Source organism: Neofelis nebulosa, chromosome 10 (genome assembly GCF_028018385.1).
Source record: "Neofelis nebulosa isolate mNeoNeb1 chromosome 10, mNeoNeb1.pri, whole genome shotgun sequence".
NCBI lineage: Eukaryota > Metazoa > Chordata > Mammalia > Carnivora > Felidae > Neofelis > Neofelis nebulosa.
Genome location: NC_080791.1, coordinates 43,851,842 through 43,878,384, shown reverse-complemented (window position 1 = coordinate 43,878,384; position 26,543 = coordinate 43,851,842). Strand labels below are relative to the sequence as shown.

At 36.4% G+C, this 26,543-nt stretch overlaps 1 protein-coding gene across 2 annotated transcripts in view; it reads left to right on the top strand.

Annotated features, from left to right (window-relative positions):
- Positions 1-250: 250 nt before the first annotated feature.
- Positions 251-26,543, top strand: part of TYR (tyrosinase) — a 106,180-nt gene continuing 79,887 nt past the window's right edge. Inside the window, exons 1-2 of one of the 2 annotated variants that reach the window (XM_058687527.1) lie at positions 251-1,278; positions 11,019-11,235. In XM_058687527.1, coding sequence (XP_058543510.1) covers positions 460-1,278; positions 11,019-11,235 — 1,036 coding nt within the window. In that variant the 5' untranslated portion in view covers positions 251-459. The remainder of the gene's footprint in view (positions 1,279-11,018; positions 11,236-26,543) is intronic. The other variant, XM_058687526.1, reaches the window with a different exon arrangement.

Genomic DNA, 26,543 nt, shown 5'->3' with positions numbered 1-26,543 from the left:
ATTTATGGTCCCTGAGAAACTACCTTGGCCCCCATAATCTCTAACCTTTCCTGAACTTTCTTAATGAGAGAAGCTCTATTCCTGATACCACCTCTCATGTTCAAATTCAAATCATCACTAATTTCAGTCAACCAACTGGGTTTACTTAGATCAGGCATGATTATTATTCTATTATTATAACCATATGAGTTAAACTATTAATGGTGAAAAGTGTTTCTCCCTTTAACATACGCCTGTCCCACTGGTGGGATACGTGCCAACTCCAGGGAAAAGTTAGTCATGTGGTTTTCAGAAGATGAAAGCTTAAGATAAAGACGGAGAGTGTTTGATGCTGGAGGTGGGACTGGTGTTATATAGGTCTTAGCCGAAACATGTGATAGTCACTGTAGGGGTAGCTGGAAAGAGAAGTGTGTGGCTCAATTAACCAGCTCAAACAGATCCGTGAGGACGAGGGTAAGCATGCTTCTGGCTGCTCTGTGCTGCCTGCTGTGGAGTTTCCGGACCTCCGCTGGCCATTTCCCTCGAGCCTGTGCCTCCTCCAAGAGCCTGATGGAGAAGGAATGCTGTCCAGCGTGGATGGGTGACAGCAGTCCCTGCGGCCAGCTCTCAGGCAGGGGTGCCTGTCAGGACATCACGCTGTCCAAAGCTCCACTCGGGCCTCAATACCCCTTCACGGGGATGGATGACCGGGAGGCCTGGCCCTCCGTCTTTTATAATCGGACCTGCCAGTGCTTTGGCAACTTCATGGGATTCAACTGTGGAAACTGCAAGTTTGGTTTTTGGGGACCAAACTGCACAGAGAAGCGACTTTTGGTGAGAAGAAACATCTTTGATTTGAGCGTCCCAGAGAAGAACAAATTTCTTGCCTACCTCACTTTAGCGAAGCATACTACCAGCCCAGACTATGTCATCCCCATAGGCACCTATGGCCAAATGAATAATGGATCCACACCCATGTTTAATGACATCAATGTTTATGACCTCTTCGTCTGGATGCATTACTATGTGTCAAGGGACACACTGCTTGGAGGGTCTGAAATCTGGAAAGACATTGATTTTGCTCATGAAGCCCCAGGTTTCCTGCCTTGGCACAGACTCTTCTTGTTGCTGTGGGAACAAGAAATCCAGAAGCTGACCGGGGATGAGAACTTCACTATTCCATATTGGGATTGGCGAGATGCTAAAAGCTGTGACATTTGCACAGATGAGTACATGGGAGGGCGCAACCCAGCAAACCCGAACTTACTCAGCCCAGCATCCTTCTTCTCCTCTTGGCAGGTAAGGCATCCTGGACATACAATATCAGAGCATAAAAAAACCTCAGCTATTGCTTCTGCAGGCAGGCCTTCATATACCCTCCTCTGCATCTCTCCTGCCAAGAGTAGAAAAGGTCCTCTATTAAAAGTTCTCAGTATACCTTGTATTTTTCCTTTACAGCACACTTCACGATTGTAATTACACAGATATTTGTGTGGTTATTTGTCTAATATCCTCCACCAGGTTCCTAAGCTCTAATAAATACATAGTATTTGGCTCATCACTGTATCTCTCAGTACCTAGGTTGGTGCCTCACAAGTGGAAAGGGCTCATTATCTGTTGAATGAATGGATGAATGTTCAGATGATTAGGCAGGTTAATGATCTAGGTCAATGTTTCTGAAATTTTCTTCACAATAAAATTCATACAGTGTATAAATTACAAATCCCTGGTCTTACCCTTAGACCCATTGATCAGAATCTTCAGGAGACGGTTCTTGGGAAGGCATCATTGACTAAATGTATATGGTGATTATTATCATCAGGAAGACTGGGTGAATATTATTTAGATTAAATCTTTTAAAAAAGTATATGAAGACCCTGGGGCCCGAATAGGTACGTAATGAAAATGTTCATTTTCATTTAGCATGTGTGAAGCCCCGTTGCAAGACTTTTTGTGTAGTAACTCAGTTAATACTTTTACTAACCTTTCCCCAGTCTAAGGATTGAAACACTGAGGTATAAAGGTAACTTGTACAAGATTGCAGAGCCAAGAAATAGCAGAGATAGGTCAGGCTGGGCTGCCTGATTACCTATAGTATTCCCAAGGACATGACTGCTATGATGTCTTTAACTGAAGGATCTGGCTTATTCCACCTCATTTCATTTTTTTTTTCGTTAGGCTGCAGAAGAAATTTGCTTTTTTTCCTAAATATATTCAAACTTTAGAGGTACAAGGTATGGAATTAAAATTTTGAAATTTAATTTCTATTTCTCCCGTTCTAAAATTTTCACTCTGGATTAGGGGCAAAATGTGACCCAAAAAATATGCTTTTAATAATTTAAAACCATAAGGTGAAAGGAATGCTTTTCTGTCTTTATTCCAAACATTTCTAATATAGAATTTTGACTAGCAGTGCTTTATGGAATTAAGCCCAATGTTTCAATGAGATGGGAAGAATCTGGCATCCACATCTTGCACTCTACAGACTTGATATATGAATGGCTTCCTCCCCTTCCCACTAACTTCACACACCTTCCAAATGTAGTCTATTGAAGCTCATTGAAAATTGGTCATGGTGTAATATCTGGTATGACTAATGCCAAGTATTTACCAAGAGTAATGAGTGTTTTTTGCAGAAAAGGATGGAAAAAGATGAGCCTGAAAAAAACCTATTTCAATAAGCCTTTGGATCTCCTACCTTAATCTATAAAATGCAAAACTCTCATCTAACACTCTCATCCTGTTACTGCTTAAAATACTACTAAGTTAGGATAGGGATTTTCAGTCATTTATAATGCTTTCCTTACCTGTACAGTTTCACTTGACCCAGAAAGGCTGGTGTCTTATCTAAATTACCAAAAATGTGACAACATCCACACCGAAGCTTAATAGATAGATACTAATTCATATTTTATTATAGGAGATATATGCTACTTGGTATTACTAGCAATATGTTTGCTTTTTTTTCCTAATCATTTATTATTGAGTGGAAAGTCCTTACCCTCCCCTTTTTTCTTTATAAGTGTGGCCAATTTTATTTCTAAATAAAACTTTTTGGGTCTAGTGGGTAAACACTGGACTGAAATTATTACATTAGGTTCAATATTATTCTATAGTTAAACTGCTGTGTAGTAGTTGGTGTTAAAAACAAAATTTGGAAATAGAGTGAACAAAGACCATTGAAGAAAAACAATCAAATAATAGTTTAAATTAAAAAGGAAGGGTCTAAATTAAAAATTAAGAGTCTGACTCTTGATTTCATCTCTGGTCATGATCTCATGGTTCATGAGATGGAGTCCCACACCAGGCTCTGTACTGACAGTGTGGAGCCTGCTTGGGATTCTGTCTCTCTCCCCTTCTTACTCTGCCCCTCCCCAACTCGTGCTCCCTTCCTCTCAAAATAAACATTAAAAAAAAAGAATGTGTTTGTTTCTAGAAAAAAAAAGGAAATGCAAGAACATTTGTATCTGCCTACTGTTGAGTAGTGTCACTGTGTGAGGTGACAGTCACCATTTCCATTTTTTCTCATAGTCTCTCTGGTTACCATCCTTTAAAAATGAAGATCAGTTATTTATATCAATTTAATGCAGTTCTCAGTATCTAAATCACTTAGGGAGCTTAAATAAATTTCATGGATCCACCCACCTAATTTCTGCTGGAAAATCCTCTTCAAGTAGTCTACTGTGAAGTTGAAGCATCTGTATTTTTAAAACCTTCTCTCATTTGTTTTTTATGTATTTATTTTATTATTATTATTATTATTATTATTAATTTTATTTAACACTTTATTTTAGTTTTTGAAAGACAGACACAGAGCATGAGCAGGGAAGGGGCAGAGAGAGAGGGAGGCTTGGAATATGAAGCAGGCTCCAGGCTCCGAGATGTCAGCACAGAGCCCAATGCAGGGCTGTAATCCAAGAACCGTGCGATAATGACCTGAGCTGAAGTCGGACACTCAACTGACTGAGCCACTCAGGCAGCCCTTATTTTTAATTTTAGAAAGAGAGATATGGGAAGAGGGGCAGAGGGAGAGAGAGAGAGAGAGAGAGAGAGAGAGAGAGAGAGAGAGAGAGAGAATCTTAAGTGTACTCCACGCCCAGTGTGGAGCCCAATAGGGGGCTTGATCTCACGATTCTCAGATCATGATGTGAGCCAAAATCAAGAGTTAGACTCAAGCAACTGAGCCACCTGCTGCCCCTAAAACCATCTCTTATGATTCTAATATGCAACAATCATTGAGAATCACTGACTTAATTAATCTTGAAATTGTTTTGGTATCTATTTCACTTTACAAACAGGTTTTGTAATAAACACATCACTAGTTTAAATGTTTTTGCTGGAATTGTACACTCAAATCAAGAAGTACTACTTTGGAGAATCAAATAGCTTCCAGATTCAGTGAATTCACGGAGACCTTCAAAATTAGGTAGACTGATGGCCCCTTTCATGCAAAGCCTCCATTTTCCCTCAATTTCAGATATATTTTACAATATAAAAATAGAGGCTTTAGAAATTCATAGCATTTATTAACTGTGAGCTAAGAGACACTCAGTGGTGTGTACCATAGTGTCCTTACTTTATAAAGGAGGACAGAGAGATGCCCAAAAGGTATGATTTATACAAGGTCACACAGGTGAGGATTGAAACCTGGTGACTCTGACTCCAATGCTATTTCTCCTGTTAATAAGGAGCCATTTAGGCTAGAAGAAATCAATTAAACCAATAATTTATGGATATAAAATCTGACTTGTAGTTACTTGTTCTTCCTTAAAATTGAGTTGCACAGACAAATGGGGCAGCTATTCTGTAGTCCTTTTCATTTATGTTATGATAGAAATATTCCATTACATTTTTACTGATCCACATCCCTTACTCAGGTAGAATTTACCCTCACTCCTTTGTGCTACATTACACTTGGTACAGATTTCTATTATAGTATCTATAACTCTACAGTACATGGAATGGTTTTCAAACCTGTCTTTGTCTACCATACTGTCTGCGGCTCCAAAGGTAGAGACCATTTCTAATTTACTTTTGTATCCACAGAGCGCAGAACCATGATATATACATAAAATGGACTTTAAAAATGTATGTTGAACAAAATTAAAAGTCATAGAAATGTTAGCTCTAAAAATAACATGGATTAAAAATTAATCTCTGCATGCCTGGATTTCTAGAACCTTAGACCATACTTCTTTATAGCACTGGATCATCAAGGTCAAGGACACAACAATGCAAAATAAGCAGTGATTCACTCAAAGTGTAGAATAAAACATTTTATGTAGTTCTTTCTGGGCTTCTGTATGTATGTTTATATGCATTCATGCAAAAAAAAAAAAAAAAAGAAGAAGAAAGAGCATACAATAGAGGAGATCAAGCAAGTTACAGAGTATTATTTAAGTGAGATTGAGTTTCCCATTACATAAAATAATATATTAATTATTGTTAGTATTTTTAGAAAAGTATTTTTCTTATATTCAGAATTTATGTCTTTTGTGTATATGTATTTTTTTCATTTATTTCTTTAATGACAAGAGCTTTTAATGTAGAAGCATGTTTGTCATCAGCTAAAACAGTCCAATATATTTGGAGATGGGGGGGGTTCCTTAATAACATTAAAGTATAAATACCTGTGCTCAACACAATTAGATCCAATGTTAGGCAAGCAGCAGATAGACCAGCCATAAAAAACAAAAGGTAGATCAGGAATAACTGTCATGATGTATCAAAATACAGAGAAAAACCAAATATTTCCTAGACGATAAATGCGAGTGAAATGTGGCCAGGGAATTCACTCATCAGGTGAAAAGCACATCACATGGAAGGAAACAGTGGGAAGAAAAAAAAAAATAAGTCACATTTCAGCAGAGAGTCATGGGTTTTAGGTAACCATGGCAACAGCTCAGTGAAATAACAGCTTCTCTTTTTTCTTTATGGAAAAGATTCTGTGGAATGTCATATGGTTTACTTTCTTCCCACCCCCCCACCCCCATAAACTTCTAATGCCCTAATAGAATCTTTGCTCCTGAAAGCTTTTAATAACTGATAGTTTATTGCTATTTATTTAAGTTTAAGAGAACACTATCTAGATTCACCTCCATTAATCTGTTTGTTCTGTTTGTTCTTTCTGTCTCTCTTTTTTCATTTGACTTGGGACACTTGATTTTTTCCCCCATCATATGCTACCAATCACCTGTGTTGAAATAGAAAAAGAACAAGTTCCTCATCAGAGGATCTCTGCCACTTATCAGACTCTGCCTCTGCCACTTACTAGATGATGTTGCGCAAGTTATTTAGAGTCTTTGACCATTGGCTTTTCTCAACAGAAAGCGAAATAGCGTTTTGTTACTTTTGTATCTCAGCTACAAGATCATGGACAAGTTACTTAATTATTCTAGGACCCTTTTTTCTTTAAAATTAGAATAATATATCTTGGGGCGACTGGGTGGCTCAGTCAGTTAAGCATCGGACTTCGACTCAGGTCATGATCTCACAGTTCATGAGCTCAAGCCCTGCTTCGGGTGAGCCCCGCTTCTCTTTCTCTGCCCCTTGTGGGATTCTCTGTCTCCCTCTCTCTCTCTCTCTCTCTCTCTCTCTCTCTCTCTTCCCTTTGGTCACTTATGACCTCTCTCTCTCAAAAAAAAAAAAAAAAGAATAATATATCATAAAGCATTATTGTAGAGAGATTCAGTGGAATCTGTTCATGTAAAATGACTGGTTTAGTATCTGACATATTCTTTGAGTTCCACGTGTGGTAATTATTATTATATATTTATATGATATATCCATGTTAGTTATGACAACAATGAATATTCAGTAAGTGTTATAGAACCACAATTAAAAACAATTTGGGGCCTACCCAACGGTCTTGTATTCAATAATAATATAAGAGCTGTCATTAAACACTCTATACCTGAAACTGTATACTTAGTGCTTTGCATATGTTAAATTATTTGATCCTTCCTAAAAAGTTGTAATAATCCCCATGTGCATATGAAAAACCGTAATACTCAGAGAGCTTAAGTAATTTGCACAAGGTCATGTAGCTAATAATAGTCAATATTGGAAAGCATGTCTGACTATAATCTCCATGATCCTAACCATTGTGCTAACAGTTTCTCCTCCCTGCCTCTCCTCCTGTATCAAATATAAAGATGATAATTTGGGATTAAGTTTTTCAAATTATTTCTGGAACCAGGGTAGATTTCCTCCTCGTTACTAATACATCCAGTCATCTGAGCACTTAGTCACTTGACAGTTGGCATTTCAGCAAAAATAGTTCCATTCAAACCTCTCTAATTTAAACGAGTCAGCTGTAGGAGTCTTTGAGGCAGTAGGATCTTTTGAAAATATCTTGAGATGGTTTATTATTCAAACATGGATGTATATGATTTTGTTTATGTACCTGCCGTGATGTCTAATCAACATTATAAAGGAATGCAATATATTATAATCAATGCAAAAGTTAAGTTAGCTTTAGTCAACCACTCCTAAGCCACTTACAGGCAGTAATAAATGTAGTGGATATATAAATTTGGAATCAGGACTGTGGATTAATGTTCTAGCTCTGGCTTTAAATATCATAAGACCTTAGACAAGTTACCCAACAGATCTATTTCTCAATTATGCGTGGATAAAAGGATTGAGGAATGTTGTAAAGTGTGAGGAAAACCAGAAGCTGACATTTTCTGGGTAAAAAAAACTGCTGCTTCCTATTATTATTTTATTCCATTATTAATATAATATATATGAATTATACGTTAATATGTTATATATTTTTATTTCCTGTTACATTTAGTATGATTTCATGTTACAGTTGAGAAAATTAGCAAGTCTAAATAACATGCTCATTGACACATTGCTAGTAAGCAGCAGAGCCAGAACTGAAGCCCCTACCTACCTAACTTTGGAGTCCAATTATTTTCCAACATATAACGCTTCAATTCATAAGTGATGTCTTAGTAACCAAAAATTAAAAGCTTTTCGAAGTGTCTCTATTTAACACAGTAGCAGCCATTCCTAGGAGGCATGGCTCCTTCAGTTCTAGCTCATGGTAGTTTAATCTGCCTTTACGTTTCTATAGATTGCAAGCTCACTGGAGCAGGAGACTGACTGTCTTGATTATTTTTAACTGTGGTGCAAACAAGTGACCAGGAAGGCTCTTCACTTCTAAAATATTGCCTGCATCAGGGGCGCCTGGGTGGCGCAGTCGGTTAAGCGTCCGACTTCAGCCAGGTCACGATCTCGCGGTCCGTGAGTTCGAGCCCCGCGTCAGGCTCTGGGCTGATGGCTTGGAGCCTGTTTCCGATTCTGTGCCCCTCCCCCGTTCATGCTCTGTCTCTCTCTGTCCCAAAAATAAATAAAAAACGTTGAAAAAAAAATTAAAAAAAATAAAATAAAATATTGCCTGCATCAGGCTTCGCAGGGCTCAGTCTCACAAACCAAGAGACTACAGGCCCTAAGCCAAAATTGAGAGTTGGTCACCCAGCTGTCTGAGCCACCCAGGAGCCCCATAAGACAGGATTTTAGATGATACTTTTGTACTCTCCCACACTTAGACTCAGCTTCCTCATCATTAAAGTAGGGGTAAAATCATATAAATCTATGAAGTAGTTGTGTGAAGTTTTAAAAATGTACACAGAGATGCCTTCCTCATGGTGTGGAACATAATAGGGCCAAATACACACTTAATAAAAATGATATATTTAAAAAAATATCTTCTAGGGCAGAAGTCGGTATCAACAAAACGAGGGTAAAAGGGTGTTTAACGTGTATAGTTGAAGATTCATTGGTTCATCCATTGATTTGTTTATTCATCCATCAAATTTATTGAGCCTCTGTTCTAGGTTGTGTGATTCATAATGATAACGACAACAATAATAAAGTTGTCCTCGTGGAGATCACATTTTCTAAAGGAGATGATATTGTTTATTAAGGGAGTGTAAAGCAAATGGAGTCTCAATTTGGCAAATAATCTTACCTACTCAGTGGGCACAGGCATCCTGTGGAAGGATGTGCTTGTTATGAACCATCAGTGATGGCAGGGTGGTTTCTCCTTCATGTTTGTTTTGAATTAGGATTGATATCTTGCTATTTAGTTCATGCTCTCACCAAATCTAAGGCATCAATGATTTTAAGATGAATAATTTATATAGTATTGAGACAAAAAAAATGCCTATTAAATTATGATGTGATATTTTTAATCATTTAGAATTTTTATTTTACATTTATACTGAAAGAGCACCTTTTAACTTATTTAGTGAATTATTTTTTATCATAGCTTATTTTTCTGCCTAGATATAAATGAAACTATACACAAAATAATTCAATGAAGGATTCATAAAAATTCTTCATATTTAGAGTCAGATTCTTTTATTTTATTTTTTTACATTTATTTATTTTTTATAGAGACAGAGCACAAGCGGGGGAGGGGCAGAGAGAGAGGGAGACACAGAATTAGAAGCAGGCTCCAGGCTCTGAGCTGTCAGCACAAAGCCTGACGTGGGGCTCAAACTCACAATCACAAACCATGAGATCATGACCTGAGCCGAAGTCAGACACTTAACCAACTGAGCCACCCAGGAGCCCCAAGAGTCAGATTCTTTTGAATTCTTTTGAAGTCAGGGTTGACAGTGTCTTTTTTCTTTTTTCTTTTTGAAGTTTTATTTATGTTGAGAGAGAGAGAGAGAAAGCATGAGCAGGGGAGGGACAGAAAGAGGGAGAGAAAGAGAGAGAGAAAGAGAGAGAATCCCAAGCAAGCTCCGCACTGTCAATGCAGAGCCCTATGTGGGGCTCAAACTCACTAACCATGAGATGATGACCTGAGCCAAAATCAGGAATTGGACGCTTAACTGACTGAGCCACCCAGGTGCCTCATGTCTGTTTTTTCTGTAATATTGCCTCAGCCTTGAGGATGAGGTCAGACACCAGACCCATGGCAAGGAGTGAGTGTGCTTAGGCATGAACAAAGTCACTGCATGGAGAAGCCCAAGTAATGCCCAGAGAAGGGTAGCCAATCTGACTTTGGCAGTCAGATCACACAATTTGTAAGCAAATTGAAGAGCAATTCCCATATTCAAGCTATATTCTAGAGGTAGAATTGAAACAATTGGTTAATGATCTCAATGTGAAAGACATAAGAGAATAAAATGAAAACTCACCAGTTACTCTCCAGGTTAAAAATTATGTTTCATGGGCTTCTGGTTTGAGCAGCAGGATGGTTGGTGTGATAAGAAACGTAGAGAGAGGAACAAATTTTTGGATTTTAAATGTTCCATTTGAGATACGTGTGAGATAACACTGAAATAAAAAGTCCAAGATGGATAAACAAAGTTCAGAGTTCAGAGTAGTGGTTTTGAAGCAGAGATAAGAAGTAGGGAGTTCTTATCATGTATTTGCCATGTAAGCCATGAAACTTGTTAGAGCCAAAAGAGAAGACATATAAACAGAGAAAACAAGTGATGGCACAGATGTGACTCAGTACCAGGGCTAGCTTCATGGGCACACAACTGGCAAAGTCACACAATGGATGTTAACAGATGTTTGTCAAAATAATTTTCTCATCAAATAAATATTGGACAAAATTATATGCAGTAGTTATTAGTATCCCCATTTTATAGATGAGACATAGGAAATTTGACTCATTTTCTTAATTAGATGCAAGACTAGAAGTCTGTTCTAGATTTTAACTTTTACTGCTTACGCTGCCCTGCAACCCTCAGATGGGCTGCTTCCTTCAACAGTTTAATTTTTTTAATGTTTATTTATTTTTGAGAGAGAGACACACACACAGTGTGGGCAGTGGAGGGGCAGAGAGAGAGGGAGACACAGAATCTAAAGCAGGGTCCAGACTCTGAGATGTCAGCACAGAGCCCTATGAGGAGCTCGAAGCCAAAAACTGCGAGATCATGACCTGAGCTGAAGTCAGACGCTTAACTGACTGAGCCACCCAGATGCCTGTCAACAGTTTACTTAAAAATATGAACCTCTTGATGATAATCTCTAGCCACAACTCCTTTAACATAAAGGTTTTTGTGTAGATCATCTGTACCCGATTGGAGGAGTACAATAGCCATCAAGCTTTATGTGATGGAACTCCAGAGGGACCATTACTGCGCAATCCCGGAAACCACGATAAAGCCAGGACCCCGAGGCTCCCCTCTTCTGCTGATGTGGAATTTTGCCTAAGTCTGACACAATACGAATCGGATTCCATGGATAAAGCTGCCAATTTCAGCTTTAGGAATACACTGGAAGGTAACTCCCTTTTATCACTCATTTAAAATTTCTTCTGTTTTTCTGAATCATGTTTAGAATCTCTTATCCAAAACCCTGGTCCCAGATATGTTTAAGAAGGCAGAATTTTCTGAATAAGGAAATTGGCATATTGCCTATGTGGCCAATAATCCTCACAGAGTCTGAGCAGCACACCATAATCCAACACATATAACTCTTCAGCGAGATGTAAGAATATACCCACCATGGCAATAAAGAAAGATGGTTGGCAGCCTCAGGGTGACTAAGGTCAAGTTTCTTCACTAACAGAGTATTGGTGCTAAACGAAACATTGTCAGACCATTTTGTATTTTGGAATTATAGATAAAAGACTGTGGATCTATCATATTTTGCAAGTCTTAGTATTTTATCTACTTTAAAATACTTTGGGAATGAGGCTCGTTGAGGCAAGTCCATTCTCTTACCTCTAATAAGCATAAAACGTATATGTCAGGTTAAGTCGCCATCCCACTACCCCTTAAAATTTTTGTACTTTGTCAGAGATTCCTTCTCAGAGGCTCTTCTAGGTCCTTTTCCTACAAAGTTCTCAGTCTTGCTTGTTCTTTCCTTCAGCACTTTTTCATTCCTCTCTGCTCAATGCTGTCCCAGTCATGAAACCCACTTTTTTCACTTCAATATGCATTATGGAAACAAACTATAAAAAACAAACAAAAACCAACTAACCAGCCAGGAACATTCACTTAAGTCATAGATTTAATAGGAGTTTTGGGAAGACAGGTGGCCAACTTGTAGCAATGTTGACAACTCAACATTAAACAGTCCACCTCTTAAAAAACTCTTTGGCACACTACCATGTAAATAAATCTTCCTCTCCTTTCTTTACTTTTAACTTTTTTTAAGTTATTTTTTTGAAGAGAGAGAGAGAGAGAGAAGGAGAATAAGTGGGGGAGAGGCACAGAGAGAAAGATGGAGAGGGAGAATCTTAAGCAGGCACCATACTCAGTGTAAAGCCCAACATAGGGTTCGATCTCACAATCCTGAGATCATGAACTGAGCTGAAATCAAGAGTCGGGTGCTTAACCTACTAATCCACCCAGGCGTCCCTTGTCTTAACCTTTTTGTCTTATTTTCTTGTCATTGTAATTGTTGTTTTATCCAACTTCTGTTGCTTAACTATACAGAATAATTTTACTGTGTCTTTCATATCCCTGTTTCCTTCTAATCCACAACCTCAGGGCCTTGCTCTCCCCAAGAAGCAATTTAAACAAGAAGTATATCACCCTAAAGAGGAATTCTCCTTCTAGCCATTAAAATAAAAATTATGTTTATCTTCCGAAAGTAATATTAATGATTAACATTTTCCTTCTAATCACTATTTGCAAGGCACCATGTCAAACATTTTGTATAGCACTATCTCACTTCTTACAACCATCCTCTGAGGAAGATAGCACCATTATTTCTAGTTTAAAGAGAGGAAACGGGACTAGAGATTTTATATGACTTGGCTATAACCACTCATTCATTAAGTGACAGAGCTAAACCTGTTCTGAAAATTGTCAAGTGCCAAGATCTCAGAGTCCTTTCCATTGTATTCTGATGACCCAGAGTGGATTGAGAGTTTCTTGAGGGTGAGCCATAAACATATCAAGCTGTACCTTCAATAATATAAGAAGGCAGTGCATGGTTTCAAGGTGTCTAAGAGACTATATGCTGGGACAAAGGGGTACACACAAGGGACAAAGGTTCACACACAAGTTGGCAGTCACCATTTGGGAGGATTGGGTGTCCCATTGGACTTTGCCAGAGGTTAACAACAGGACTACAATTTTTTTTTCTTTTTTCTTTTTTAAATTTACATCCAAGTTAGTTAGCATATAGTGCAACAATAATTTCAGGCATAGATTCCTTAATGCCCCTTACCCACTTAGCCCGTCCCCCCACAACCCTTCCAGTAACCCTCTGTTTATTTTCCGTATTGAAGAGTCTCTTATGTTTCATCTCCCTCCCTGCTTTTATATTATTTTTGCTTCCCTTCCCTTATATTCATCTGTTCTGTATCTTACAGTCCTCATATGAGTGAAGTCATCTATTTGTCTTTCTCTGACTGACTGATTTTGCTTAGCATAATACCCTCTAATTCCATCCACATTGTTGTAAATGGCAAGATTTCATTCTTTTTGATTGCTGAGTTATACTCCATTGTATATATATTACCACATCTTCTTTAACCATTCATTCATCGATGGACATTTGGACTCTTTCCATACTTTGGCTATTGTTGATAGTGTTGCTATAAACACTGGGGTGCTTGTGCCCCTTCGAAACAGCAACCTGTATCCCTTGGATAAATACTTAGTAGTGCAACTGCTGGATCGCAGAGTAGTTCTATTTTTAATTTTTTGAGGAACCTCCCTACTGTTTTCCAGAGTGGCTGAACCAGTTTCCATTCCCATCAAGCAGTGCAAAAGAGATCCTCTTTCTCCGCATCCTTGACAACATCTGTTGTTACCGGAGTTGTTAATGTTAGTCATTCTGACAGGTGTGAGGTGGTATCTCATTGTGGTTTTGATTTGTATTTCCCTGATGATGAAAGGCAACTGATGGAATGGGAGAAGATATTTGCAAATGACATATCAGATAAAGGGTTAGTATCCAAAATTTATAAAGAATTTATCAAACTCAACACCCAAAAAACAAATAATCTACTGAAGAAATGGGAAAAAGACATGAATAGACACTTCTCCAAAGAAGACATCCAGATGGCCAACCAACCCATGAAAAAATGCTCAACATCGCTCATCATCAGGGAAATACAAATCAAAACTACAAATTCTGTCTTAATGACACTGCATAGTCAGGCTGCATCCTTAACGGAACAGAGGTACTTTATACATTTTTCAGGCAGATTTCCTAGCAGTGAGAAAGCATGGAACTTTGTCAGTAAGGAACATGGGCTGGTCCCAGAAATAAGGTAGGGGAGTGAAACTTTTCTGGGTCTCAAGTCTGAAAAATAAAGTGGCTTGAGCTGTGTCAACTCAGATAGTGGCTTCTAAATGAGTTTCTAATGCACAGAGGTAAGTGCAGAACATCAGGTTTACACAAAGAATTTACTGCTATTAATAAATTATGGTTGTGAATTATTTTATTTTTTGCAGTATTTTATTCTCTTTCACATCTAGTCTAGTATGCTTTCTTGAGGAGGAGAAAAAAAAGCATATCACAGCACGTTATCTGGCACATAATAGGTGTTTGATAAGTTGATAACTGAGTACAAAAATAAAACCTAAGGCACTTCAAATTGCATAACCTACCACTTAGTTATTTATCCACATTGTATGTTGCCAACATACCAGTGGGGAAATCTTAGAAAATGTTGATCTGAGCTATCAGCAAAGATGTTCCCTGATCAACGGCACATTTTTTTTACTCTTTTCTTTAAACTTTTATTCAGAAATAATTTTAAGCCTACAGAAAAATTACAGCAATAAAACAGTACAAAAGACACACATATACTTATATGCACTTACTGTTTACATTATATCTTGTTTTCTTTCTCTCTCTCCCAATCTCAACCACTTGAAGGTGAGTTGTATAAATAAGAACACTTTACCCCTGGATTTGTCGGTGTATTTTTCCATAGAGTAGGAATATTCTCTTACATAGCCACAGACCAGTTATTAACTTTAGTAAATTCTATATTTATATAATGCTTTATTCTAATCTAATGTTACCAATTTTTTTCCAATAGGCCTAATAATATCCTTTACAGAAAATTTTTTTCTCTGTAACAAGATCCGTGTAGGGGCAGTTAACATTTAGGTTGTCATGTCTCCTTAGCCTTCACTTTGAAATATTTTCTACAGATTTCTTAAATAAGACTGACATTTGGGGGGAATGCAGTCCCTTCCTCCATTTTTAAATAAAATTTCCTTGTTTTGAGTTTGTCTTATATTTCCTCATGATTGGATCCAGGAAATACATTATTATCCAGAATTCTACAAAGGTGACTTTGCATCTTTCTAAGAGGGTGTCACATCTGGAGGCACAGGGCAACCATCTGTCTCACAATGGTGATATTAATTTGATCATCTGCTCCAGGTGTGGTCCAATTTCTCCACTCTATAATTACTAATTTTTCTCTTTCAATATAATAAATTGACTACATGGGGACATTTTTAATATAATGCAAATATTCTGCTTTCTCCTGAAGTTACCCTCCATTGATGGTTACAAAATGATGACTTTCCATCTTCAGCACTCCCTTTACATTTATTAGTCAGCACTTAGGATTCTACTGTTAGCAAGAGCCACCCTTTTTTCCTCCCTTCTTCCCTTCCTTCTTTCCTTCCTCCTTCCCCCTTCCTTTTCCTTCCTATCTATCAACTGTATACTGATATCAATATATCTATGGTATGAAGTAAAGGCTTTCAATTTGTTTTCAATAATATATAATTAATCAAGGTGCATAATTATCTCTATGCTCAAATGGTCCCAGATTTCACCCATGGGCACGCCTTAAGCTGGCTCTTATGCCTCTGTTTCACATCCCCACTATTGTTTTTGGCATTTTCTTTCTTTCTGGTATAGAAATGTATTCTAGAATCATCTTGTACCATACTCCCTCAGGCTTAGAATCAGTCATATTTCTTTAGAAACAATGGTTACTTTCAGTGGGCAAGGATATAAGAAACAAAGATCTGGGAGTAAGTTTTGCTCACTGGACACATTTTGAAACCAGGATAGGGAAGGATGTGGGATGTCTGGGCTTGCAAGGAGTGCTCAAGTGAGTATAGCTGTGAGGAGAGCAGGACTGGAGCTCAAGTGAGTATGGCTGTGAGGAGAACAGGACTGGAGAAGCAGGAGCAAAGACAACTACTGCATTCTGCTCTGTCAGTAAACACAGGTGGAATGGAATTGTTGGTTTTTATTGAACCCCATGGTTATTGCTGCCCTTTGATTATTATTAGCTTTTTGAGATGTGTGTAATTTCCATCCCATTGAACAAATTCTTGCAGCCAGTCCTGGGATGGAGGAACTGTTGTGTTTTCAACTACTGAAGTAGTTTATGTTACCTCAGCTTTCTTCCTAGATATAAGTGCTAAAAAAAATATTGAAAATGTACCACTTGTGAATTGTGTAAAAGAGATTCATGTTCCTAGAAAACGCAAAGACAAATAAGTCTGCATTATAAAAGGCAGTCTTCAGATTTGGCTAAAAAGTTCATCCCCATGCTATATGGACTATTAGATTCAAAGAAGGATCTTCTCATGTCCAAATATCTGCCCATCGTGTCTTGTACTTCAAGGTTCATAATAGTGCTAATGCAAAACTGGCAGTGGTATGTGTGTTGGGGGCTAAAGGAGAACCAACAGTTTAGCAAAGTGGTTAAAAGCAATCAAACTGACTGGAATTTGATCCAAACCCCACCACTTCCTAGACATACTATTTTGAATAAGTTATTTTACTTCTGGGCTTTAGTTTCATCATCTTTAAAATGTAGCTATGAATAATAATGTATGGGGTTTGTGTAAGGATAATGATAAAATACATGTAAGGAACTTATGATATTTCTTCAAAAAACAGCAGCGATAATTAATTATGTTAAACTTGGATTAGTTGTTGACAACTCAGTTATCACTGATTAGTTTTTCTGACAATCAGCTTAGAAACTAAGTATAGACTGACTCCTGAGAAAATAGGTCATGATGGGCTAGATGTAGTAGAAAAATAAAGAGGGAGAAAGGTGGGAAAATATTGTTGATATAGACCCAGAGATAGCATTTCTTGAGATAAATACCTTTTCAGGGGATTCCCAAAAACAAGGGGACAAGGGAAAGGACAGCTCCTGTTACCCAAAAGAGAGGAAGGCACAAGAACAAGAAACAATTCTAACTTAAAGTTGTGTTCACAACCCTAAGCACAACTTAGGATCATAAAAATGTACAGATGAAAGACAACTCTCTGCGTATTCACTCCAACATCCCATACTGTGCTGAGATGCCACTATGACAATATCCTTATGTGGCTATTCAAAGACAGGGACTAACCTACCACATGTGGGAGAAAAAAAGTTCCAGGTTGATGGAAAAAACCTAGTTTTATTCCATTTAAAGAGCCCTCTATGATCCTGGTACTATAGTAAATTATGGACATACAAAGACATGCAAAGATGACAATTACATAGTTGCTGACCTCAAGGAGCTTACTATCTAATGAGGAAATGCCATATGAATACATGGGGAAAACACAATATGATAGTATGCAGTGAGGTAGGAACCAAAGATAAACCAGAAATATTTCCTTAGAAGACAAAGAAAAAAACCCCTAGATCTTGAAATATCAATAATTATTCACCAAGAAGAGAAGAGAAAAGGGATTTCCAGCAGAGGGAACAACATGTGCAGTGGAACAGAGGTGTGAAAGTGTGAAATTAGTTACCAAAAAAAATAACAAGTTGTATATGGCTAAAATATTAACTTTGAAATGGGAAATAAGAAGTATAAAGGGTTTAGAATACATCATGTATACCTTTGTTTCTCAATCTTCTCTGGAGGAAAAAAATTTATACACCTCTAAAAATATGCCCACAGATTCGTAGGGAAATTAAGAAACTAAAGTTTGTTCCAAGTAAATGTCTCTTATAGCTTCCCTGTAAAAGAGATATATTTGAAAACCCAAAGTTTAAAACTCATGATATAATGTTCCTATCTTTAAGAATACATCGGGGCGCCTGGGTGGCTCAGTCGGTTAAGCATCCGACTTCAGCTCAGGTCACGATCTCATGGTCTGTGAGTTCGAGCCCCGCGTCGGGCTCTGGGCTGATGGCTCAGAGCCTGGAGCCTGCTTCGGATTCTGTGTCTCCCTCTCTCTCTGCCCCTCCCCGTTCATGCTCTGTCTCTCTCTGTCTCAAAAATAAATAAATGTTAAAAAAAATTAAAAAAAAAGAATACATCTACATACCTTGTTTTGTGAAACATTGCTATAGACAATGTGGTCAGGAGAGGCCAGCAGGAAGTTAACATGATCTTCTCTATATGTCAGCAAGGTATGAAGCCAGCAGCCTTAGCAGAATGCTGTTAGGGGGATGATGGATGGTGATGGCTTGTTTTCAGGTATAGAGACTGAGATGGAGATGAGTTGGTTAGAGTAGAGCAACTTTTTTATACTCTAGAGTATAGACTATCAGGAGCTCTTGGTAACCATATGTGAGACAGACAGGTGCACAGCATATTGAGGATGGTTCTAAAACATCTCCCACTGATTTTTCATAATTAGTCCTTGTTTTGGCTTCTCAATCTATACACCATTAAAAAATATAGTTTATCTTCTTATGATGGCTCTTCTAAAATAAATGCTATTGTGATTATCCAGAACTTTCCTTTCCAGCAGCCTTTCAACCCTTTCTATTTTTTTGTGACTGCCAGACACATCCCTGGGAAGTATATCACCTCTTCATTTGCTGGGACTTCAGCAGTTCAAGAAAGTAAAAAATAAGCTCTGGGCTTTAATAAAAGAAAATGGAAGTTTTGAAATTTTGAATGATGTTTTATAACTGCATATTTGAAGAGAAAGACCAGCAGCCAGTCACACTGAAGTCTCAGAGAATGACCTAGTTTTCAGTCTCTGCTTGAGAAATGGACTTTATTAGGACATCCGGAAATGATTACACAGACTCAACAACTAAATTCCATTGAGACTAACTGTGTAAATCTTAATGCCAAAGAGATCATTTCAGTGGAGTGGGACATTCTAGTGATAGGAAGGCTCCAGGCCTCTCGGGCACATCTTTACCCATTCTGGGGGATCAGAAAGCTGAAGAGCTTGGTATAGATTGGTGTTCACTGACTTCGAACAGAGGTGAAAGGTTTTAAGGAACTCAGACCAAGAAAACTTTTCCAAGCCTGGATTATTTAATTCCCCAGAATTACCACCTTGGCAACCTTGTTGGTATTCTGATTAGGCAATATTCCTGATCATAATAATACCATTAAAAAATCTCTGTGTGCCAGACAATCTCATTTCTCACATGTTAGATGATTTAATCCTCACAACAGCCCTCTGATGTTTATTATTCACTGATTAAAGCATTATTTTAAGTAGTTATTCCAGTGAGTTTAGGAATCAATGTGTCTCCTTCCAGGTGAATGAACTGATTCAACTCATTTGGCTCAAAGGATAGCCTCTTTTCTCCTCACCTCAAGTTTGCAAGGAAAATAGGACCGTTCTAATAAATGTAGGAAATTCAGACAAGTATCCTGTGTATAACTTTCCAAGTGGGTTTGCTTTGAATGTGCTTCTTTAACCAGGATATAACATTACCTTTTAAAAAGCCTGAAATAAAATAAGGGACTGCTATATACATACGTTTTAAGAGAGCCAAGGCAGAAGTCATGCTCAGGGAAGAGTTAATACTTGTGTACTAGGTTCACAAAAAACAAGTCAAGCATAATCCCTATATATGAAATGCCTGTTAAATTCTTTATCAGTGCCTTGTTTTCCAAAGCATTTTATCTGGCCATTAGAAACTCTCTAACCAGGATGCAGTGATCACTTATTAGAAACTGACTTTTTGAATATTAGGGGGCATTTTAAATTTTGTGGACATAGATTTCTTTAGGCTTAATGACATTGTTCAGACATTTGGGTAGTAGAAACTCACAGTTTTATTTTATTTTATTTTTTTCAGGAAACAAAACCTTAAAAACAGAATAATTTAGAGTTTGGGGATATTATTGCTTGATGCTCAGTAAACTTTTAGCAACAACTGTGATAATCTCAGAGATCTCTCTGTAAAAAAAAAAAAAAAAAAGAAAAGAAACGAAAAGAAAAAATTAGCATTTTGGCCCCTATATATTTATATAGTTTTGAATGATTCTTCTGTTTCTACTCCCTCCAACTAGTTGTACTGGAATGCAAATTGTCCTTGTCAATGTGAATATTGAGAAAGTAAAGTAATTTATTTAAGGCATGTGTCATCTTTGGTATGAATTAAGAGGTGCTGGTATTATGTACTGGCAAACGCCATTGGAAAGCTACAGTGGAGAAAGAGAGAGAAGAATTTCCCAGATTGGGGCAGGGCCCTATAAAGTAGATTGAGACACTGATTTTGAAAGAATATGGCAATACGTTTTAGTATCAGTTTTAACATTACTAGCATCTTCTTCCTTGTTTTAAAAGTGTATTTAATAATTACCTATTTAGGCTACTGTGAGAATGTACACACATCTAGCTTCTACTATATACACAGGAAATGTTTCCTTTTCCCTACTCCCATATTTGTAATCTTAAATAGTTATCCCAACTTCCCTTATAATTTAGCAAGGTTATTAGTCTTCATTAAATGTATTTATTCATAATAGAGAGATTTTATTTATTTTTTCATCATTTGGATTCACTGCTGGAGAAAATGGCTGTTTGCTAAAGGATAATCTTATTTTCCATTTAAGGTCCCAGAAGATATTTAAGGAGCAAAATAATAATTCACCTGTTCTAGGTGTATTCTATTTTTATACCTTTATTTATCTAACAAATATGAGTTGAGAGACTTCAACATACCAAAGACAAAGTAACTATGTCTCACGTAGGACTGCTTTGCTATCTAAAATATTTTGGCTGCAGTATCTATTTACAACTCATACAAAATATGGAGAATTCCAATAAGATTTTGTTAATGTGGGTTATATTTATTTCTACTTACCATTTTTAAAACTAAGACTAAGAAAAATTTGAAAACATTTATTTATTCATTAAAATAACAAAATTTTTTACTCATTACATTCATATAAGTAACATAATTAAATATATTTTATAAAAATAGAAAGTAACATGGCATTGCTTTATATTTTTGTGAAAAAAAGACATCTGGATTATATGTCTATTTCTATACTCAACAGTAGTATCACATGGAGTTTAGTTGTAAAATGAAGAAAACTCAGCCTCACACAGATATAAAATTAGAATAAGGAGAAGTATTTTTAAAAACATTTTCTGATAATTGCAGATCTATTTTTGTATACTAAAACTCAACAAGTGGTAATTTCTTAAAAGCTGAGTTGTGCTGTCAAATCGGAAACCATATAAATGAAGTTTTTGTACTTGTTACGTTACATTCTACTCAAATCTCTCTTACATCGTGAGTGGATTTTTCACCCTATTTATTTTGTAATATCAATCATAGGTCATTTTCAAAATATTGGTTCGCTGAGACCTGTAGATCTGTCAAATTTTCAAGTATCTCATTACATAATATCAAAAAAATCACATTCATTAGTACCACCAATAATCTTATCAGAAATGTCTTAAAGTATTCAGAAGCTCTTGAGCTTATAGTGATGGAATCAAAATTTTCAAAATTCTATTTTTGCTTGAAAGCTCAAATTGTATCATTGGCAAAAAATATCAGAAGTCGTTTTCTTTTAAGTGACATACTTATTTAGTTCAATATCAAGAAAATGTCTGCCAAATGCTTAAGTCTGAATAACCATAGTTTGTTTCACAATTGTACATTCCAGTAGAAATGGATTCCCTAAAAAGCATGGTTATTTCAGTTCTCAACACAAACAATGGCACAAGTGCTTCTCCTCTTAGATAATTATCATACTTCAGACTGTAGCAGAAGTATGACATATGTATGTCCCATTCTGGCTTCTCTAGTTTACCAAAGACATAGCAGAACTTTGGTCACTGATTGGGAGGTACACTCCCAATCCTGCTTCTGTTATCTGGTCCAACACTAGTCACTCCACTCTGAGTGGGTATGTTAGAAGAAATCTTTGCGCAAAAACAATGGATTTTTTAGATGGCCAAAAATACAGAAGAATGACAGTCAATAAACAAAAAAAAGTACATAGACTTCCACTTATGGGAAAGTGGAGTAGATATACATTTCTCTATTTCTCTCTCTAAGTACAACTTAAATCTCTGTATATGTATATAAAACAGAATAATATGAATGGTGAAGATAAGGCAGACTAGCTAGAGACCCTGGGACCTCTTGACCATGTTACTGAGTCCCTTGTGCTTTCTTTTCACCTCATATATCCAAGATCTATTGCTGAAGAAGCCTGAAAATAGCAAGAGGTTTAGACAAAGACAAAAACAAACTAAAAAGCAACAAAAACTTGCTCTTTGTAGCCAAAAGTCAAGGAATAGGGCAGAAAACTTTTAGGCAATAATCAGTATACTCCATTTAAACAGCAAGAAAGAAAATTTAACAAAATGAAACAGAAAGAGAGAGAGGGAGAGGGAGAGAGAGGAAGAGAGAGAGAGAGAGAGAGAGTGAGAGAAGAAAGAAAGGCTGGTTGGGGCGACTAGACCTCCATCATTATCAAATTAGTACTGTGTCCCAATCTCCTGGCTGCATGGTGTCAGAGAAGTCTGAGTAAGAAGAATAAATCCCACTTGATAATGGTGAAAAATTATTTTAATGTACTGCTGAATTTGATTTGTTAGTATATTCTTTCAATGTACTGTTGAATTTGATTTTTTAGTATCTTGTTGAGAATTTTTTCATTCAGTTTCATCAGGGATATTGACCTGTAATTCTTGTTTTTAGTGGGGTCTTTGGCTTTGGAATCAAGGTAATGCTGGATTCATAGAATGGGTTTGAAAGCTTTCCTACCATTTCTATTTTTTTGGAAAAGTTTGAGGAGAATGAGTATTAACTCTTTCTTAGAAGTCTGGTAGAATTTCCCTGGGAAGCCATCTGGCCCAGAACTCTTATCTGTTAGGAGATTTTTAATAACAGATTCAATGTCTTTGTTGGTTGTGGGCCTGTTCAAATTTTCTATTTCTTCCTATTTGAGTTTTGGTAGTGTGTGGGTGTCTAGGAATTTGTCCATTTCCTCCAGATTGTCCGGTTTGTTGGCATATAATTTTTCATAGTATATTCTTATAATTGTTTGTATTTCTGTGGTGTTGGTGGGAATGCAAACTGATGCAACCGCTCTGGAAAAACATTATGGAGGTTCCTCAAAAATTAAAAATAGAACTACCCTATGACCCAGCATTGCACTACTAGAAATTTATCCAGAGGATACAAAAATGCTAATTTGAAGGGGTACATGCGCCCCAATGTTTATAGCAGCACTATCAATAGCCAAAGTATGGAAAGAACCCAAATGTCCATTGACTGATTAATGGATAAAGAAGATGTGCTGTGTGTGTGTGTGTGTGTATGTATATATATGCATATATATACATATATATATACATGTATACATATACACATATACATATATACATATGTGTATATATATATACATATACACGTATACATGTATATATATATATACATAATATATATATAATGGAATACTACTCAGTGATGAAAAAGAAATCTCGCCATTTGCAACAATGTGGATGTAATAGAGTGTATTATGCTAAGTGAGATAAGTCAGTTGGAGAAAGACAGATATCATATGATTTCATTCATATGTGGAATTTGAGAAACTTAACAGATGATAATAGGGGAAGGGAAGGAAAAATAAGTTAAAAACAGAGAGGGTAGCAAACCATAAGAGACTGTTAAATACAGAGAACAAACTGAGGGTTGCTGGATGGGAGGTGGGTGGGGGGATGGACTAAATGGGTGATGGGCATTAAACAGGTAACTTGTTGGGAGGAGTACTGGGTGTCATATGTAAGAGATGAATCACTGGGTTCTACTCCTAAAGCCAAGACTACACTGCATGTTAACTAACTTGAATTTAAATTAAAAAAAAAAAGAGAGAGATTTCCATCCCAACCACGAAGTGAGGAACCACTCCCCCTATCTTACGTGAAGGTGATGCAGAGAACCTGCACTTCCATACCCACCTGGCAGTAAAAAGGCGACTCTCCTTCTCTGTTGGACTGGTGTCAAAAGAGACCTATGGTGAGGCAGGGCCTCCACTACTACCCAGTGACATTGAGGGCATTTAATCTGTGTTATGAGTGGAGGCCAGGTGGGGAGCAGTAATGAGGCATTCCTACTTTTCAAAGCCAGAAAGTATAGAGGCTTCATGGAAAGCAGGTCAAATGGATAACCTGGACTTCTATCCCCACCTAGCAGTTACGAGGCAATATTTGTTTCCCTTTCCCTTGTTGGAGTTGAAGCAAAGAAAGCCAGTTAAAACAGAAGATTTAATAACATAAGAGTCTCAAAACATAATACCCAAAATGTTTAGGTTTCAAACACAAATCACTCATCACACCAAGAAACTTTCATGCTTGAATGAGAAAAGACCATTAGTAGATAGTTAACACTGAGATGACAGAGAGGAACATCATATAATGATAAATGAGTCATTCTACCAAGAAGACACAGCAATCCTAAATATGTATGCACCGAACAACGGAGCTTCAAAATATATGAAGCAAAAGTTGATAAAACTGAAAGGAAAAACATACAAATCCACAATTATATAGTTGGAGAATTTAATACCCCTTTCGTAAAAATTGATAAGGCTTGACAGAATACCTACAAGGATATAGAAGATCTCACATCATCATTAACCAAAAAAATCCAATTGACATTTATAGAACACTTCACACAACAACAAAAGAATAAACATTCTTTTTGAGTGCCCAGAAAATATATACTAAGATGAACCACATCCTAGACCATAAAACAGACCTTGATAGATTTAAAAGAATTGAAATCATACAGATTATGTTCTTTTATGAAAATAGAATCAAACTAGAAATCAATCAATAACATAAAGCTGACAGGAAAATATCATTTAAAAAAAAGGGAAAGAAAGAAAACAACAGCCCAACATCCCTCATGTGAGGCTAGTTTAATATGTAAGTGTCTTATATCTGGACTTTTACAAGGACAATATCTTGGCTATAATATTATGTTATAGGTTTTCAAGGTGATACCATTGGGGGAAATTGAATAAAGGGCACATGAAATTTCTCATTATTTTTTAACATTTTTATGTGAATCTACAGCTATCTCAAAATTAGAACTTAAAAAAATAAAAAAATAATTATAACTTTAATTTTTAAACAAACAAAACCAAGATACAAACAAAAATGTTTACTTTTAAGTAGATGGGTGAGGTAAAAGACCCTACTATTAACGGCCTTTGTTTGGTCAAGCATTTGACAATACTTTTGCACATTGGCTTTATTCATAAATCAAGAACCAAAATTTGTAGCACCATCCAAGATAATATTATAGTTATTAATACATGGGAAACAGCCTTAGGGCAAGCATAATATAAATTTTATTCTAAATGTTGCATTCAGCAAATAGCTATTATCATTTCTTTCCTGCCAGCTTGAGATAAATAGAATTATTGCCCAAGAGAATAAAGTAATTACCCAATAACTAGTATACAATTCACCTGAACCTATGGATTGTTCACAGAAATTTCCTTAAATATACATCATAGTTTTAGTAGGCCAAGAACTATTGCATCTCTAAAACATCTTTATTAATCTTAAGAACCACCCTTATTAGAAATCCTTGCCTTGTTTTCATTTATACAAACATCGTTAACATTTGCTTTTTATTTTATAATCATATTTTATGAAGGAATGAATTTTCATATAAATTCATATTAGCTACTGTTTATGTTTTAGTAAAGTAAGAACAGAAATATTTTATGAGGCAACGACCAAGTAAATGACTACCCTAGGTCACTGGTTAAGAAAGAGTCTTGCTCCTATTTTTAAATCTTCCATTTGTCAAATTCCTGGTCTGAAGAAAAATGTAAATTGTTACATGTCATAAGTTTTGGGAATTTTATGTAAGTAGTCTAAACAATCTATGAAATAAGCAATCAATTTTTCCTTTAAAGAAATCTGTATAGAGTAGAATAAAAAGTTGATCATTAGACTAAATTATTTAGGAAATATAGATGGTACATACCCTTTTTAACACATCTTAGAATAAGAAATCTGAGAAATTCTACAATATAGAAAGCTTTTTTGATTTAACTACAAAAATTTCCAACATATTTGACCATAGAATGCATTCACTCCTATCATCTTGTGTCTTTTATTTCTACAAATACTGTTTTAAAATCTTTTGGTTTATAAATTTCAAACACTTATCTGGAAAAACCTGATCTAAAATTAAAATGTTACATCTACAAATAACAAGGGTTAACTCTAGTCTCTATCTTTTTCAAGCCAGTCAATTTCATGCCAGAGACTATGAATAATTATATTTTTCTTCTTTGTTATTAAGTTTAAGAGGATCACAGTGATTATTTATACTCAAACTATTCAAAAAAATACAATAGGAGGGAAAACTTCCAAAATTCATTCTATGAGACCAGCATTATCCTGATATCAAAACCAGATGAAGAATCCACTAAGAAAGAAAACTACAGGCT